At 36.4% G+C, this 19,768-nt stretch overlaps 1 protein-coding gene across 2 annotated transcripts in view; it reads left to right on the top strand.

Moving 5' to 3' along the window:
* Window positions 1-662: 662 nt before the first annotated feature.
* Window positions 663-19,768, top strand: part of spg11 (SPG11 vesicle trafficking associated, spatacsin) — a 92,996-nt gene continuing 73,890 nt past the window's right edge. For both annotated transcript variants that reach the window (XM_039773241.1, XM_039773242.1), the window contains exons 1-7: window positions 663-1,009; window positions 9,524-9,696; window positions 15,711-15,935; window positions 16,771-16,960; window positions 17,122-17,259; window positions 17,794-18,248; window positions 18,377-18,522. In XM_039773241.1, the coding sequence (XP_039629175.1) occupies window positions 834-1,009; window positions 9,524-9,696; window positions 15,711-15,935; window positions 16,771-16,960; window positions 17,122-17,259; window positions 17,794-18,248; window positions 18,377-18,522 (1,503 nt within the window). In that variant the 5' untranslated portion in view covers window positions 663-833. The remainder of the gene's footprint in view (window positions 1,010-9,523; window positions 9,697-15,710; window positions 15,936-16,770; window positions 16,961-17,121; window positions 17,260-17,793; window positions 18,249-18,376; window positions 18,523-19,768) is intronic.

A 19,768-nucleotide genomic window follows, 5' to 3' on the forward strand; every position in this document is an offset into this window, starting at 1 on the left:
TAGGGCTTTGCAATGGTTCCAGTCTTGAATATGGCAGTAGTTTGGTTAGTTAAGAATTAAACAGGTTCTAGTTTGGGTTAATGGATTATTTATATATACTATAGGGCTCAAAATCAGTTCTTCGAGAGCCGTAAAGGCACTGGTTTTTGTCCCAGCCAGGAACATACAGAATTAGTTTCTAATATAAAAACATTTTGCAGTGAAAACCCCTACGTTATATGAAATGGCCGTAGACACACTCTGACACATCCGACCTATCTAATGTTTTTCTTCTTCTTTTGGGAACATCGTCCAATTGATTGGTCAGCAGTTTCTGTTACCAGGCAGCAGACAAAGGATGAATAAGCTATTTAGGTTTCGTAATCTTAAGGAGAAAATCAAATTAAGGCAACAGAGTACAGTATATTCTTTTAGCAAGCAGTAACTGGCTACCTATTAAGTAAGTGCCTGAAACGTACACCTGTGGCTGTTTCGGTCCTGCAAAACTGTGTTTTGAACTCCCGATCTAAATAGCAAAGCGGCTGTTAAAACACTCTTCAATCGTTTGCTTGTGTCTGAAGGAATAGCTCCCGCCTCCTTCTGAAGCCCCCCCCCGCCATGCGGTTGTCTGTTTTCTATTTGTTAGACTGCATGTCACTCAGCATAAACGGCGTTTCCCAGTTTTGAACACGGAAATGGTTGTAAACAAAGTTGAGCAAGCGGCTGTTTCGGAGTTCGGGATGATGACACCGAGTTAAAGTGTGGGATAGTTTGAAACTGCAGGGTTTAATTAAAGTACGCGGAAAAAGGCAGAGGAGACTGTTGCTTATAGTCCTGGCTGGCCTTTTGTCAATATGGGCAGTTTGGAAGTGTTACTCAGTCGTTGGCCAAATTACAAAGACGTTGTAAAGGCAAAAGTATGTCCAAGAGGCTCCGGTGCTTTGGGCTGTTTGACAGCCGATGGGACCCTGCGTATCGCAATGCTGGGAACTGGTACTTGTGAGCATCTTTTAGACGGAGTCTTCAAAGAGTGAGTACTATGCTTTTTCTCTAATGGTTTAAAAGCAGCCAAAGTCACACTTCAGGTTTTCAACATTTAAGTCATTGATACGCTTGCTTTTTGTATTATTTCGATCTACCGTAGACAGACAAATAGTGCTGGGGCGCCTGAGAAGTAGTTAGTACGCTCCTCTGTTTACTAGCCATGTCTGTTATCTTAACACGTGTGTTACAATTAACCTCCCAAAGAGTGCTACACGTTTGATGTTCAACACATAGGTAATGTACTTTAACATGATGGCAGGAATTATTTTGTGTCAGGTCAGCTTGTTGCTTTTACCGTCAATTACTTAACGAAAATATAGCAGCTTCGTAACATGGTCTGTTCTAGTCAAATTGTAGTACAGAGTCGTCGTATGTGTTATCCTGAGTCTTGGTCTTGTTACGGGATTATTATCGTTGATTTATATTATAATCACAATTTTGAATTTCTTTTAACTTAGTTCTCGTTTTTTTTGAGTTATACTTGAATGCGCATCAAAATAATTAGTTTCCAAATATATTTCCCAGGGACCTGTGGACTGTGAGTTTCATTGCAATTAAATTCTGATAAGAGGCAAATTGTTAGATAATTATGAGATCTTCTGATGATTGAATTGTGTATAATCGATCAACTGCTTTTTCGTTTTGTATTTTAAAAGATATTACAATGTTTAGCATGTATATGAATTTTAAAAATACATATTTTAAAAACCTATCAATGTTCATTTTGTTTCAATTGTCTCCTTTTGTCATCTTTAATATCTTAGTTTCGCTTAAATGTAACCGTTAACTAACTTTTGAAAATACTATCGAACTCTTAATAAGAAAGAGGAGTCTTATCAGTTTCTGCTTTTAATTCTCATTTTTTAAGCTAGGATTTGTGTTGTCATTTGATTTACTTGTTACTGCGGGGGTATAAAGAAGAAATCGTCTAAAATAAAACTAAGAGTTTGTTTAGTTTGTCAAAAACCTTTAACAGCACGAGATGGCCTTTAAGTCTGAATTTGTTTCAGAGATACCAACCAAGAAATCTATTGCTTGAGAACTTGTGTGTTAAATTATACATTAAGAATCCAGAGGCAACTGACATTGCCAACAGATTTGTCATTCCATCAGGGACTTATTTAGCTTTTTCGCTGTTACATTGTATGAAATAGTATATGTATTTAATATTTTGTAATATGTCTTCATTGTATTGTTAACATTATTGGTAGTTTTGTTGCTTATTAATAAAGCATATGCAGTTGCATTTATTGTTATTTGGTTTATAAGTTGCATTTCAATAAATAAACGTTCAATCAGACATACAGTAGTACACTTATTCAGATCAAACACCTACCAACTCCTCTTCAGTGCAAAAAAAATCAGAGGATTGTGATAGTGAGACATCCTTAAGGCTTGCAGCAGTTTAGGATATTTAATAAAGTACAACATTAATAAATGTCTGCTAATTTCAAAAAAAAGTTTTTTTGGCAGTTCTATGTAAACTGAATTTGTTTTTTTCCCCTAATTTTAAGAAAAATAGGACATCAATTTCCTATACTATGGTATGGTATGGTTAGTACTCTTCCAGTTGAGTAGCATAAGAAATATATTAGCACTTTAGTGCAAGTTACTATAAAAGAGTATTCAGGAAGTGGTGATATCCCATCAAGTGTAACTGCAAATAGTACTAAAAAAAGTCAGGGATTACAGTGAATGTAAAACTGATAAGTAACCAAAAAGTTGATTTACATAAGGCATTAGTGTGGAACTTTCTCAAAAACATGTGATCCACAAGATGGGGGTGTCTGACGATAAGATTCACAAATAGTCTTAATCCAGGTACAGTTAGTATAATCTGAGTTGAGAGGAATGTGTGTGATGAAAAATGCTCAATTGAACTAGACCACACCTTTGGCAATATATTAAGGTGTGCAATAGTTTTATCAATAATTGATATCCACCCATTACCTGAAATTCTAATTGAAAGCTCCCATTCCCAGTGCTTACTCACATTTTCTTGGTCTGCATTTTTCTGAAAAAAGTAGTAAAGTCTGAGAATGCTATCTGTATTTTCATCACTGCTAGATAGCATACAGTCATGGCCGAAATTATCGGCACCCCTGGGATTTTCCCAGAAAATTGTTGCAATTACAAATGTTTTGGTATACACATAGTTATTTCCTCTATGTGCATTGGAACAACACAAAAAACAGAGAAAAAGCCAAATCTGACATCATGTCTCACAGAACTCCAAAAATGGGCTGGACAAAGTTATTGGCAACTTCAAAATTGTGGGTAAATTGTTTTATTTCAAGCTTATGATGCTCATTTGAACTCACCTGTGGCAAGAACCAGGTGCTGGCAATAAAGCAATCACACCTGAAGCCAGTTAAAATGGAGAAAAGTTGACTCAACCTTTCTGTTGTGTGTCTGAGTGTGCCACACTAAGCATGGAGAATAGAAAGAAGAGCAGAGAATTGTCTGAGGACTTGAGAACAAAAATTGTGGAAATATATCAACAATCTCAAGGCTACAAGTTAATCTCCAGAGATCTTCATGTTCCTTTGTCCACTGTGCGCAACATAATCAAGAACTTCACAACACATGGCACTGTAGCTAATCTTCCTGGACGTGGACGGAAGAGAAAAATTGATAAAAGACTGCAACAAAGGTTAGTCTGAATGATGGATAAACAGCCACAATCAACTTCAAAACATATTCAAACTGTTCTGCAGACTCAGGGTGCAACAGTGTCGGCTCGAACTATCCGTCGACATCTGAATGAAATGAAACGCTATGGCAGGAGAGCCAGCAGGACCCCACTGCTGACACAGAAACGTAAAAAAGCCAGACTGGAGTTTGCCAAAATGTACTTGAGGAAGCCAAAATCCTTCTGGGTGAACGTCTTGTGGACAGATGAGACCAAGGTAGAGCTTTTTGGTAAAGCTCATCAGTCTACTGTTTACAGAAAATGGAATGAGGCTTATGAAGAAAAGAACGCAGTACCTACAGTCAAACATGGTGGAGGTTCTAAGATGTTTTGGGGATGTTTTGCTGCCTCTGGCACTGGATGCTTTGACTGTGTGCAAGGCATCATGAAATCTGAAGACTACCAAAAGATATTGGGGCGCAATGTAGGGCCCAGTTTCAGAAAGCTGGGTCTTCATCAGAGGTCATGGGTGTTCCAGCAGGACAATGACCCCAAACATACCTCTAAAAGCACCCAGAAATGGTTGAAGACAAAGCGCTGGAGAGTTCTGAAATGGCCAGCAATGAGTCCAGATCTAAATCCGATTGAACACTTATGGAGAGATCTCACAATTGCTGTTGGGAGAAGGCACCCTTCAAATCTGAGAGACCTTGAGCAGTTTGCAAAAGAAGAGTGGTCGGAAATTCCAGTTGAGAGGTGTAACAAGCTTGTTGATGGTTAAAGGAAGTGCTTGATTTCAGTTATTTTTTCCAAAGGTCGTGCAACCAAATATTAAGTTGAGGGTGCCAATAATTTTGTCCAGCCCGGTTTTTGAGTGATTTTATTTGAGGCACATTTTCAGTCCAAAAAATTTTAAGAGCTGCAATTAATGATGTCCCTATCTACCAGTCAGAGATTGATATTGCCAGTTTTTAATTGTTTTTCTTTTTTTCTTCTCTCCAGAAATTACAGGTGATTGGGTTTGAGTTAGCAGGTATTGTTTTCTGCTTTTATGAATCCTATAATTCAGGCTTGTTACACACATTTGGATTTGGTGGTCTGTACTTTTAAATGAGCAGACCATTGTGGAGAGGACTTGATATCTACAGTATGCATCACTTACCTTACTGTTCTAACACAGAAGGCCACAGCCTGCCTTTTTGAGACAATTTATTGAGCTTTTATAAGTTTTTAAAATTGAGCAATTAGGTTCACCCTGCGGTGGGCTCACACCTTACCCAGGGTTTGTTTCCTGCATTGCACCCTGTGTTGGCTGGGATTGCCTCCAGCAGATTCCCCCGGAGACACTGTAGTTAGGATGTAGCAAGTTGGATGATGGATGGATGGATAATAGACTGGTTTAAACACATATGTGTAGATGTACAAACAGCATGTTCTGTACATCTACACTGTGTAACACAAAATGTTAATATTTAAAATGCCGTTATTACACGGTACCTTCTGATAAGTGGTAATTAAATGATTGATTAGTTATAATGAGCAATACTAATGCTTTGACACTTTTAGTTTGTTTCTTTAATAGGATAATTGTAATGGGTGATGACTTGAATGTGCATTCTGGAGCCAGTGCTGCTGTTTATGAGAGAGTTCACGAGGGTTTTTGCACAAGTAGTGTTGAAGTGGAAAGGACTGTGGATTATTTTATTTGATAGCAACTGCAACACCATAGTTAAAATAATGGAGAACAAACTGGTAAAATTTAAATCCTGTGATGGTGTAGTCAGCATAATAGACTGTTTATTAATGATGGGAGGTGATCTAGGCATGGTGGAAAATGTAAAGGTAATCCCTGGGGAAAGATGTATATCACAGTATTGCTTAGTTGTAGGAGATCTGTCCATGAAGTAAAATAACAGAATGTATGTACCGTGGCTAAAAGTCTAAAAGCTGAAGGGACAGAATTTGAGAAAAAAATGTGCTGACCCTTTGCTAGTAAGAGAGATTGTGGTTTCAGAATCCTCAGGAGTAAATGGCAAGTGGGAAATGATAAATAATATCTGGTTGACGAAAAAAGAAGAACTCAGTGTTTGAACGGTAGGTGGGGGACGTGTGGGGTGCCAAGGCACAGGAAGAAATGTTTTAGAATGCTATTTTAAACAAAGCAATTGAGGAGTGCAGAAATGTTATTAGGAGTGACAGTAAACAAAGATAACAGGTAACGGGTGATCTATAAGAAAGAAAAAATGCAGGAAAGTGGGGAAAAGGAAGGAATATGCATTTTACATGTGTTGATCTGGAGAAGGTGTTTGAATGGGTGCAGAGGGAGATGGTGAGGAGGGCTGGAAGAAAGTTAGGTTTGAATTAGTGGTTAGTGCCTATGGTGATGCAAATATATGAGAAAGCACAACAATGAGTAGGGCGGCAGAAGGGCATGGTAAAAGTTTTGAAGGTAGAATGGGGCTGCATCAGGGATCTGATCCCAATTCTGTTGCTTTTTTAGGTAGTGGTGAAGGTGGTGATCAGAGAAGTCTGTGTAGAATTGTCATGGAAATTTTTACATAGTGATGAGCTCTACCATTATATAAGAGCTCAGCACTGTGACTACCCTGGGAATTGAAAGATAGAACACAAAACTAGAAATTTAGTTTGGAAGTCCTCAAGGTAAACCCAGAAAAAATAATGGTTTTAGGTAAAAGAGCAGGAGGTGAGGGAGATGTGGGTGCATGGCCATAAGGTATGTGATAGTGTTGTTGACAGAAATTCAGTCCAGTACATAGGTTATTGGAAGTGTAAAGGCTAGTCTTCAGGCAGTGAGTGTGCCTGATGAAGTAAGTGCACATTTATATCTCAGCAGTGAGGTGTTTTGGAGATGGTAAGAAAGTTCTGGTACTTGGGTGACATGTTTAGGTGCAGTTACAGAAGTGATAGCCAGAGTGAAAGATGCATTGGATGGAATTCCATTATCTGTCACACATTCTGATATTTGAAGATTTCTGTCTGGCATTTAAATGTAAAGTTTAAAGAAATTTTGTGTTGTGAGATGTGGCCAGTAAATAATAGATCCAGCTCCAGTCAGAACAGTTTTAGGCCTTGGACAGATTTAGCGACCTGAGACATTCTGAGGCCCGTCGGATGACACCCCTGTCAGCAGCATGTCTTTTAACTCTACTCACTTTCCACACCCCCAACCCTGTTTTAGCAGTACACTTTTGTGATAAATGTACTATTATAGTAATGTTGGCACTGAACATGTATGCAAAAAAATATCTTTTATAAATAAAAAAGCTTCACAAGGATAAACTGTTGTGCTAATGTAATAAACTTCTGTTCGTACTTGCTGCGAAGTTGCGAGCCATCCCCAAAGCCACTCAGCTAACAGAGAAGATCTTAGCTGGGCAACTCAAACGACTACTTTATACCTCTTCGTGCTTCTGAGGGCTAGTGCATCATTCCTCTGGAGTATAAACTCTGCCACCATTAATGCATTGTTAATATAAATATTACAATTTTGTACAACAGTAATAATATGGTACTATTGATGTAACACAGAGAGAACACAAGACAGTTCTCTAAAGAGCTCCTAAACTTCTGGTGCTTAGTATTGCATACTTTCATTGTTTACACAAATTATATGATTTATTTGATTCAGAGTCTATAAGAATATTTAGTGTTAATTGTAGCTGAGTGCAGCATATAATTTATTCTTCTTCGTTTTCTTCCTTCGCATTCCCCATTTTTATACGGGGTCAAACTTCTGATTACCAGTGTAGTTCTTTAACCACTGAGCCACTACTTCGTTTAGTGCAGCATATAATGTATTAAACATATTAAAAACTGCAGTTTCATGAATGAGACATTGCAAACACGGATATAAAATACAAAACGTTAAGATTTTTTGTTCAATTTGTTTCTAATATATGACACCAAAACAATTGCTTTGGATGCAGAACTGTGAGACCTTGATAGTTTAGACGTGTAATAAATGCTGAGTACACATTTAAGTGCAGGAACTAAAGGGAATTGAAATCGTCATGAGGGGCGTATAATATAGGAGTCAGTAAAGCACAAATAAATATTGGGTGAAGAGGTGCACTGTGATTTAGGATGTACATGCCAGTGGAAAGTGGAGAGAATAAAGGTTTAAGGAGCAAACAGCCAACATGGGTAAACCCAGAAATTGGCCAATAACACGATGATGATGATGATGAATTGTAAATGTGAAAAAAGTATATCTTTCTTAAATGCCCTTGCATTAAAATAATATCCTGAGTCAGTGTTGAACCCCTGGATCTGCTTAGATGACTTTACTAGGTGGTGATACCTGATTCATGGAGCAAAGCAGGTAGGGAAGAACTGGAAAAGGATTTAATCTCCATGACTAGTCAGACCTGTATGGTTTAATTTATTTCATATTCTTTCTGTAATCTCATAATGATAAAGTGTACATTCAGAATCCAGCACTTGAGAAAAATGTTAAGTAACACCATAGATGCCTCTGCTTTAAATTTCTGAAGAATTATTTTTTTTTTTGTTATATGACGTTTTGTGTTCCAAATGAGTGAAATTACAGCAGTGTCCATTTTGTTAAAGGAATGATTTATTAAAATATAAAATATATAGATTCTGAAAAATATTTTGTAAAACCAAACTTAAATGGATTTTAAATTTCTCCGAAATTGTGGTCAAGTATGTAAACTGCAGGACATTTTAAAAGAACTAATCAAATTTAAGATGGCATACAGGGCTAGTCACAGGGAATAACATGTTCTTAATTAAGTTAATCTGAATGATGACATTTCTATATTTATTATGTGTTAAAATGATGAATGTTGTTCAGGAATGTAAAGCATCATAACAGCACTTTTAATCAATCTTACTCTTGCAAATCCCTGAAAATCCTTTGTTTAATTTTTCAAAATTGTAGAAAGAAGCACCATATATTTGTCAATGTTTTGACTAGAATCATAATATTGTTGATGTGTACGATGCCCATTTCAAAAAGTTTCTGTTTTACTTTTAAAGCACAGTAATTGATGTCTGACATAGTGTTTAAGGTAGTTCATCTAGCTTCAAAGAACATAAATGACATTAATGGGCCTGATTTAGCAAATATTTTTTTGCAAGTTAAATTGTTAGTGCTTAATATCCCAATTTGCAAACTAAGCAGAGCATTCTCAAGAATAACATTGACATCGTAAGTGCAGGTTTTGACAGAGTGAATGAAGCTCTTACCAACAAAATAGCAGTTAACTTGTGTGTAACAGTAATGTATTTTGAAAGCCATTTTTGTTTACTAAATAAAGTACAATACAGTATGTTTATTATTCTAGTATGATAAGAGCCTTTTAATAGATTTTATGACTGGCATTTTTCCTTGATTATTGTAAACATTTAGTAATGAATAATGAGGGTGTTTAATATAAGCTGTATTGTTCGCCTTTATTTATAAAGTGATTCTGAATCCTTTCTTGGCCAGGATATGCAGAGTAATGCATGTCAGTTGGAATATTCCTTGGGTATAATTGAGCCTAACTTTCTTTTTAAAGTTAGTGAGGGTGACTGCATACTTCCAGTTAGATTTTTAGCTGAAGACTTCTCCCTTTGGAAATATAATCTTTTTTTCATGAACTTTGATAGAAAAAAATGGCTTTCAGTAAAGTTTTAATTTGTCTTGAAAGGTGTTAATAGAACTTTGTCTTAAATCTTTATTCCACATGTGTATGTCATGCTAATACTTTAAAGCAGTTGTTAGATTGTTTGTATCTAGATGTACCCTTTTCTCCCTACATTTTAATAGAAGTGATCATCAGAGATAACATATATAAGTGTATTTTACACCTTTAACCTCTCTCTCATATTCACTTTCAGCTTTGTTTGGGAAGATATGATCTCCTCCCCTGCTGATGGAAGCAAGTTGCGACTCTTGTGTGTTTCTGTCCATAATGACCTTGCTGTTTATAAGCTGAATGCACACACATTTTCTTTAATATCCCAATGTTCTGAAGATGACCTTCGGACCCAGGTTGTGCTTAAAGATCTCTGTAAGTCTGGTTGAATTATCCTGTAGCTGTAAAATGTACAATCAAAGAGTCAATTTAAATGCATATTGTAACTTAAAGGATAAGTATGGGATTTTTCAGGTCAAAGTTATTTCTTCACAAACATGGAATATATGCATTTGTCACACAAAATTGCGTTCTAAAGTTAAGCATTTTCTTAAAAAAAATGCATAGTCACTCCTGGCAATTTATAATGGAATGGTTTGGTTTGAAAACAAAAGCCTAAAAATGTAGCAAACATGTCAATTTATGAAACCAAGAACATTGTCAAGCATTGATCTGTGTCTTTAGATTGCATACGCATTGTAAAATAGCACCAATAACGTAAAATTCAGCCATTTTAAAAGAAGACTAGCAGTGCACACTAACTCAGCAGTTTGTCTTTTTCCATAATGACCTTGCCCCCAGATGTGTGATTTCCTCTCAAAAGACAAAATCACAGTAAACTTTTCATGCCATGTCTTGATTTACTCCTGTATTTATGTGGGGACACTTCCCAGAGAGGCCACTGATATCACACAATCAAAGAGCAAATGTATCCCCACCGCAAGAAAAATAGTACCTGGAATATGCATTAAAGCAAATATTTTTAGATCCCTTTTTTATCACAAACCTGAGTTGGAAACACAGAAGGCATGTTTTCTTTTGCTATTTTAAAGGGAACATTTTGAGTTGTTTTTTAGGCTTTTATTTTCAGGTTGTGCCCAATAAGGTACATTATAAAATGCTAGAAATGGATATGTATTTTTTTTTTACAATTTATATAAAATGCTTAACTTTAGAACACAGTTTCGTGTGGCAAATGCAAATGTACCATGTTTGTGAAAAAAATAACTTGAAAAATACTAAACTTAAAACATTACACAGAGATTTCTTACACAAGGGTATAACGATGTTTCTTTTTTTCATGAAACAGCTTGATAAATATTGTTGAAACTGGAAATGTGATAATGCATAGTTCCTTTTTTATTGTGCATTTGAAATATAATTAGGAAGTGAAAATGGGCCAGTTGCCCATACTACACAAAATTGAATTTTCTGAGGTGTTTTCTTTAAAAATTTGAAAGTAACAGTTGGCTACACAGAGCAGTGGATTTGTAATTTGACAGTTATAAGTAACATTTTTTTTTTTTTTTTTAAATATGTATTTTTGTTGCAGGAACATTCCAGTTTTAGCAACATAGAATATGTACACATCAAAGGCAGACTGCCAAATTAAGAAAGTTAAAGCCTCTTCTTGAAATTACTTTCCATGGCAACACTAAATGCGTGATTTTTAAAAGGCCAATCCTTTTCTGGAAGTCCTTGATATGCAGACAGCATCTGAAAAATGACTTTTCTTGGTTTTATTTTCACTTCTTACTGTGATGTGATTTTAATTAACAGAATAAAAGGAGACTAGAGCTAAATGTATTTTATTTGCCTTTTCATTTCAATGAATGGCAATTGGCAGTGTAAAAGGAAAAATACATGTACTAATTGATTGACTTGCATATTCTGATGATCCCTTTTTTATTATTAGAACATTTAATTTTATTAGAGATAATCTGAGCATAACATTTTGAACGGTATAGTCTGTATAACTCATAGAATTTATCAAAGGAATTTTCCTAGTTTCCACCACCACCAGAAACATTGTGCAGCCAGAAACGGCACTAACAGTAAACTGACAACCTGTTTGTGGATGTTTTCCAATTATAAACAAGAATGCTAATAAAGGTATTAGTTGTACATTGATTATGTAAAACTTTAGTTAATCTATTTCTTTAATCAACCCAATCTAGTTATTATGACCTTTAGAACTTCTTTATTACAGTTGATTATGTTTTTTACTGAGGACTTTAACACCTGATACCATGTGAGTTTGTATAAAATATCAAATTGATCTACATATTGAATTGCCTTAAGAAGTGGTCAACTTAAAAGTCGGTCGCCTTAAAAGGCGGGTCAGCCTAGTATATTGATAAAGAAAGAAATGAACAAACTCCAAACAATATATATATCATACCCCAACCAACCCCGACATAACATTTAATCCCAAAAGTGTCCGGTGGAAAATAATAAAAAGAAAAAGTGCAGCACAAAGTTAATATACAATGCAAACCCTCCCTTGACCCCACACTGAACATGAACTCAATAAGACACACAAAGTGTGAAACACACAAAAAGTCCAGAAGATTTAGTGGAAAATGGATAATGTTTGTGAACCTGGTTCAGCTGGAAAAATTGTCCTGTGGAAATTACACAGATGAAAATGATGGCTTACTTCTCTCCCCAAACAAGAAACAGTCTCACAGTGCTTATCCTCGGTACGTGGTGTAATCCAGAACCCCCAGGGTTTTACGGTGCAAAGATGTTGTTGACAGGCATTGAAAGTGGCAGGTAGACAAAGGGTGTGAATGATTTGGATTGCTGCTTTCTTCTGTTCCTGTAGTGAATTGGCGGTCTAGTAGAAAGGGATTTATTTTTTTTTCGTTTCTGTACTTCTGTTTAAATAGCGAATGATTGGATGCAGGTGATGGAATTGACAGGGCCAATTATTGTGAAGGGCCACGGTTTCACAGTGTTATCCTCCCCCTCTCCCCCATTGTTTCCAGGGGATCATATTTACATAGACACATAAACAGGGCAGTGCTACGAAAGATGGGATTCGGCACAAAATACATTTACGACGACATTAATCATGTACCACCGCTACAAATTGAATGAATGCAGTGTATGCTTACTGTCATTTGCCACACTTTGGACATGACCTTGTTTCAGGTGTTTTCAGGTTGTTGTGCAGAGAAGGGGCTCATGCATTTTTACTAGTATTTCCAGGTGTCAAGCAAAAAAATGTCATTCAGTTGAAACAAAAGCCAGACATGGCTTGTTCTAGCTAGTTCTGGATGGTAGTGGAAATGCAACATTAGTTGATGGTTATGTTTAGAAATTTGATCAGAGTGTTATGTTAATATTAAACTAGATGACTTCTCACCCTTTTTCAGTAATTGGAACATAAAGAAATAATGAGGCACTTTTTAAATGTACTTTTCACTTCAGTTCACTTTCAGTCTGCTTATCTTGGTGTGGATCATCGTACCACCATGCTGAGCTGGGAAATTCCAGGCCTCTTCCTAAGGACTCCTAGAAGCTTGCAGACCAGTTGTGACACCAAGTGTTACCAGTCACGCATGTTGTGGGTCTGATGCAGGCTCTTATGCCAGTGGTCTATCTCTGGTACACTGCTACATTATATGGTCCAGCTAGCTCAGCTGCCTTCTGTCTAACTGGACAAGAAATGGTACTACCATCTTCCCTTAATTATTGACATTACCATTCTTTCAAAGACAGCCAATCTATTAACCCTATGCAGGGACACCATTTTAACTGCTTGTACTCATAATCTCAGTCTGTCACCAGGGCTTTTGACCCTAGGTAAGGGTGAGGATGTAGCGCAACCAATAAATTAAAGTTTTGTGGAGGATTTAGCTTCTGCTTCACCACTTTCCTGTAAAATGTCTGCAGAACAGATTTCCTGATCATCTCTATTCTTCCTCACAAACAAGACCCTGAGGTACTTCATACTTCTTCACCTATGGCAGTTGCTCACACGTTACCCACAGGGAAGAAGTCCCTCTTTTTCAGAAAGGACCATGTTCTTAGATTTGTCAAATTTCATCTAATTTGCATCTCTGTTAGCCATGAATTGTTCATGGCACACCTGAGGTTATTGTCTCACAAGGATAACATAATGTGAAAATAGTTGAGATGCAGCCATTACCTTTACAAGCTGGATATGCTTCAAACTCTGTTCTGATATCCTGTCCAAGAAAATCGTAAAAAAGGAGAATAGGTGGGTCTTTAATGGAGTCCAGTGCTTACAATGAATAAGTTTACAACAAGTATTTGAACACAAGTCATTACAAATGTAGGGAGAAATTGACACTCAGCAATAGCTCTGGAATCCCATATTCTTGTAGCACCATCTGCAAAATACCAAAGGATACAAGATCATAAGATTTTTCCCAAGTTCATTAAGCACATGTAGACCAAATTGGCAATGGAGAGATACCCCTCCCCTGTTCTGTACTGGCATCGGCTTTGTCACGAACACTGAGGAAGTGTGATCACTTATTAATTGGATCTCACCAGTCCTTATGCACTGTCCCTGCCTTCCGTGCAACATTTAAGGGGCATGTTTGTCCCCACAATATTCATTGCTGTAAGAATTTCCAGTCAAATCTTGTTCAACCCTGAAACATTGCCATTACAGGACTTTTTTTTGTCACTGCAGCAACCTTGGCCAAAGAGATGAGCACACTCATAATCAGTACTTCTGGCACTGGGTCCTTTGAGAACATTGTATCCAACTTATTTAGTAATTCATTAAAATGATCCCTCTACCTCCCAACAGTATTCCCAGTTGAGATCAACATTTCTTCACCTAACATTCCCAAGCTGTGTAGTATGGTTTGCTAGAACCTGTTTAAGGCCAACTCATGTTTCACCGAACTAAACATACACATGGGTCTTCTCTTTTGCAACTGTTTCCATTTCGGTGCATTGGTCCCTCATGGCCCAATATGCTAATATTGCATGGAAGGCCTCTTTCTCAAACTTGACAGCTTCCCTTGCTGCTTGCGACCACCAGTTAGTTTTGGAGTTGCACCATGATAGACATCCATCATTTAACTCTTCAGTAGGTATAGTCAGACTTCATGGAAAAGATGAGAGCTGAATTCATTCCAAATAGAGAAATTTGCCAGTGGTTCCCAGCATACACACACCATTGGTTTTCCAGGTCTAGAACAGTTTATCACTAAGTGGTGATTAGTTGACATCTCAGTACCTCTCTTTACCTGATTGACCAAAATACATGTCCTTGGATAAGATGACATGACATTAAGCCAATCTTTGACGTTTGGTCCAAGCTACTCTGGTACTAGGTACTGTACGTTTATAAGCAAACTTGGGTTTAAATTGTGGTGTTTATACAGTATTGATTCTTTTCAGACAGACCATTACTGTAAATCACCCCCAACCCCCCAATATCTCGGGTGTTCTCCAATAGAAATTCAGAGTCTGTATCATTTTAAGCACCAAAGCCTATCTCTTTTTTTTTTTTTTTTTAAAACAGAGTACTTCAAGTAGTTGCTATACACACTTGCAAATACAGTAGAAGGTTTTCTTCTCTACAAGTAAGCGTTACATCCACCAGAACAATGAAACTGTACGATACCTAGCCAGGGGCTTATGAGTATTCCTATCCATGCTTATCTTCCCTTTCTTGGGGTTAACCTTTGATTAATGTTTGTCTGACTATACCTGTTTTTTTTTTAATTTCACGTATGAGCTATTGTGCCTCCTTACCAGAGAAATTGTGTTCTATAGCCCAAGAGCTAGTTTACATTGTCAATGTCAATAAGGCCAGACTCTGCTGGTCTTGTCTGTCAGATGACTGAGATTACACATGACCAATACATTTTTTCTTGTGTGTGAAGAGTCTTTGTGTTAACTCCACACAGCTTTTGAGTTGAGCTGGGCATTGATGGTGCGTGCCTACTTCTTGGTACTCCGAGGCTGGTGGTTTGCTTGAGCCCAGGAACACTAGGGTGGAGTGACCTCGGTCAATCATGTGCCTACACTAAGTTTAATATCAATATGATATTTCTGTGGAAGCTTAGGATCACCTGATTGGCTATAAAGGGGTGATTTGATTCAGGTTGGAAACAGAGAAAATATTTTTTTAATATTAGCTAAATTACCATGTAAAGCAACACATTCACAATCTCTTAGCAAACATGTTTTGTAAGAAAAAAATCTTTTACATGTACCAAAATGATGTTTGCTGTATTTGTTTTATAAAAGATCACAGATTTGTGAAATCATAATATCATCTGTCCTGGTTCTACACAGATTTGCCTTAGTGTCCATTTCAACACACTGTTAGCATACTTCACATCTTAAGAGTCTGCATTTTTTTTATTAATATTTTTTTTTTTTTTTTTTTGCAGGCCTACCTTCATCTCTTTCCTTGCAACTTTTGTCCTTTGCCAATAAACATGCATTTGTGTTGCTGAATAGCTGCATCCTTGTGCAAATTTCATTTTCTACACCAACTCATCTAGAAATCCTGGGATTTTATAATCTCAATCTTGCTCCTGAGGCATCAGCAGAAATAGTAGACAGTCAAATCTGCAAAGGGATTCTTCTTCTTCTGGACAAGGCAGGACATATATGTATCCTTTTAAAGATGATCCTTTTCCTAAAAATTGCATATAGTTTTATTCTATTTGCTTGCTTAACATTTATGTGTGTTTCTTACATCAACTTTTACACTGTATTCATATTGTTCCCTTCTTAACAAACCATTTTGAGAACACTTTGGCCATTCAGAAATATGTTATTGATACTAAAGATCAATTCTGCTTTTTCTCTGTGTTTTTTTTGTGTCAGTGTGTCCGTGATTGACTACTATATAATCAAAGCTATTTTTAATTGTAGCTAATCAAGATACACACTGTGATTATTAAGTATTTGTAGAATTATTTTGTTGCTTAGTTTTTAAATTCAGTTATGTATAGTTCATCTAATGTGTTTCCTTTCACAATTTACTGCCAGTTTGATTTGGTTTGGTTTGGTTCAGTTTGTTTAAAGATAAGACTTTCAGGTTTTCCAGGAATAAACAGGCAATGTTCTTCTTTATCCCTTTTCATAAGGGGAAGATTATCTTGTGATGAGCTACATACACAAAGAATGTTTTGTGGGAAGAGGTCTAGTAATTTCTAAATCTGCCAGCTTTTGTTCACTTGCACATGCTATTTTGAATAGAGTGTGTCAAAGACCTTCAAGATAATGGATTAACAACCATTTTAAACAAATTTTGCATTTTGATCATTTGGCATGGACTTTTTTTATGTACCTGCAGCATAATTGTTATTATCACTTGTGCTCATTTTATTCTCTTAAAGAAGCTGTATTTTAATAGTAGCAATTCTGTTTTCAACATCTCCCTAAAATTCAAGCTTGCAGCATATGACACGCTGTAATAAATCTTTAACATTCTCCTCCAAGACCTATATAGTACTGCTGATGGGAAACATCTTGCCAATGTCAACTTGGTGTTAAATCGAATTAATCCCGAAGAAGATGAATGCAAGTTATTTTCATTCATGCTGCTCAGAGTGTCGCACAATTTAAGCACAGTTGCTGTAATTACTTCCTGTGGCTCTGCTGTCTCTGTTAACTTAAACAAATACTTCAGGTAACATATTTTCTTTTCCACTTGAAATAGTTGCAAGAGAGTTGAGATTATACTGTGTTAATAAAATACAAAGTTGATACCACAGGTGAGCTTTGATCTCAAGTTTGTATTAATCTGAACAAACACTTTTGCTTTACATAGGACTTAATTATTTTTTCCAGAGAGCATCCGCAGGATTTGCTGTGTAGGCATGTACAAGAGCAGCTGCCTCTGAAGAGAGATGTAGCCCTTGATGAGGACAGCTTAGAGAGTGCTGCCTATAGTGCGATTGCACTTGGGCTTCCATTCAAAACAGAAAGGTAAGCTGAAGTAGAGTGGTTTTACTTGAGTGGGCCTTTAAATAGAAAATTATTCATAGTCTTCTGATTTGTAGATTCTTTTGCTTTATTTTCAATTTCATTTAGTAACAGCTGGCTAAAATGCATTTTCATAGCATATTATTTCACAATCTACTGGTAATTTCATTTGATTCAATTTCAAAAATTCAAATTTTGATTGTAGGTAATGCTTTTTAAGAGTTTTCAAGAGTAAGTAGGCAATGTTTCTTCTTTACCCTTTTTAGTAAAATGTAATGTAAAATCTGGTATATAGAAATTCTTGAATCAGCAGCAAATGAAGGTTTACCAGATACCAATGATTCCCACTTATATTCTCATTCCTTGATAATATGTTGCTGGTTTGTTTTAGTTTTGGAATAATTTCTTATGTAGCATGTTCTGTACACTGAGTATTGCTTTTTGGTGCCCTTGGTGCAATACTTTCTTTGTAAAGTTTTTTGTGGCACATAGAACAAGAGCACAAAATTATTCTTGTGAATCTGTGCCTTCTTCAAGGTCCTGGGAAGCAAGATTGTCTACTTTGTGCAGTAAGGTGGCTCCTGCTCCAGTTTGTACCACTAAAGTATTCACGCCTTGGTATCATCATCTTCCATATGTTCATCTAAGAGAAACTATCAATCTGACTCGGACTTCCTCATTTGCCTCCTTCCTGAAGACTTTTATCTGTGTCCAAAGCCATGGTGGGCAGAAGCCAACTGGAGAATTTAGTGATATGGCCAATAGTCAAAGCCTGTCTGTCATGCATTTTAAGGACTATAAAGAACATACAGCCATTGCAGTTTCTGCATCAGAATTTTCTGTTTTTGTACTTTTCATTTCCAATGATAAATCTCAAGTAACTGTGGCACTTTGGGACCTGCTAGCCAATGAAGTTGCATATCATCCTCTTTGTGATTCCTGTGTGACAGCTGAGTCTAGTGGGGAGGAGCAGCTTTGTATTATTCTAAAAGGTAGGAACACTTGATACTTTCTCTTTTACCATAAATCTAATATAATTTAGAGATGTTTGTGCATAGTAGCACAGCAGAGGTATACCAGTGGTGGGTTAGACGGCAAATTTTCTCTGGATCTTTCTTAGAGTCAGGATTGTCCATGATCCTTTTTGGCTTAACACAAGAGGATTTGCTGAACAGGCTAATCATCTATGGAAGTGCTGGAACCGTTGATTCACTGTGCCATCTGAATGGCTGGGGAAGGTGTTCCATTCCCATCCCTGCCTTAGAGGTATGTGTTTTTCTTCCTGAACTACTGTATTTTACTGAAACTTTATGCAGTCGTAATTGCATTGTTGAATTTTTGTCATTGTCGTTTTTGTCAGCTCCACTTGGACAGTTTATTTCCAGAAAAAAAAAAATTAAAGTTTGTTGCTAGGGATAGTGAATTGTAGTCATATTTGTTTAATTAGTATCTACTGCAGGTCTTGTAAAGAAGAGCACAGGAAAATTAGTGTGAGAAAGTTAATGTCTATTTTTTGTAGTTTCTTTCCTAAATAATTAGGAAAAATCTGTAGAATAAAGAAATATAATGCAGATATCTGTTACCCATCTTTGGTGTTTGCCTTACAAAGTAGTCATCACTGGTCTGTAAAACTAAAAAGTTTAAAAGTAAATGAGAATGATTACTGTTATTTAGAAAAAGCAAAGAACTATATCAATGAAATGCTGGCATATTTTGGAAAATACAATTTTAAAGTTCCTTTTTTTTTCTCTACCATCACTTTTTTTGACATTAATTGTGTGAGTGATACAAGTTGTCTCCTAGAGAGTACAGAGATATCTATCTTGAATGTGCCCTGCATGTGTAAAATGAATGAAAACTGTGCTGAAGACAGTCCGACACATGTGACATACTAGATGGATGCAGGTTGTTGTACAGCTTAACATAATTTTAGTTCAGGACATCTGCCAATTTTTCATGTTATGATGGCAAGGAATAGAAATAAAAAATGAAAAAGCTAACTGTTGCTTTGAGCATGATATGGGTGATGTGGTATTTCGGTCTTCCTTTGCTTTCTTTGACTGATGGGATCTTTATCATATGCTTTGTAGTGCAAGATACTATTTGGTGCCCAGGTAATATGAGAAATAGCTGCTTTATTTAGTGCAAAGTTTATGTACAGTAATGGTGGGGGTGAAAGTTTACTAATGCTGTAGCATGTGTAGAATTGGGCATAGTTTAGGTAAGGTTTTATTTTAAATATGTATATACACTTAATAGTTTTAATGAATGTATATCACTATATTTTGAAATTTCAGTTTGAGGATTGAAATGTATTATGCAGCTATTGTGGCAAATCAGGGGTCACATTTGCATTCCAAGTAGATTCAAAGTAGTATATAAATGCTGTGTGTATATTCCTAAAAGAGATGGGGCACTGGCCATATGAAACTATCTTTTGAATTATTCCCATGCTGAACAGGAAATAAATGGAATGAACAAAATCAAACTTAGACAGCCAAGCCAAAGTTAC

The sequence above is a fragment of the Polypterus senegalus genome, chromosome 12 (assembly GCF_016835505.1).
Source record: "Polypterus senegalus isolate Bchr_013 chromosome 12, ASM1683550v1, whole genome shotgun sequence".
In the NCBI taxonomy this organism is placed as follows: domain Eukaryota; kingdom Metazoa; phylum Chordata; class Cladistia; order Polypteriformes; family Polypteridae; genus Polypterus; species Polypterus senegalus.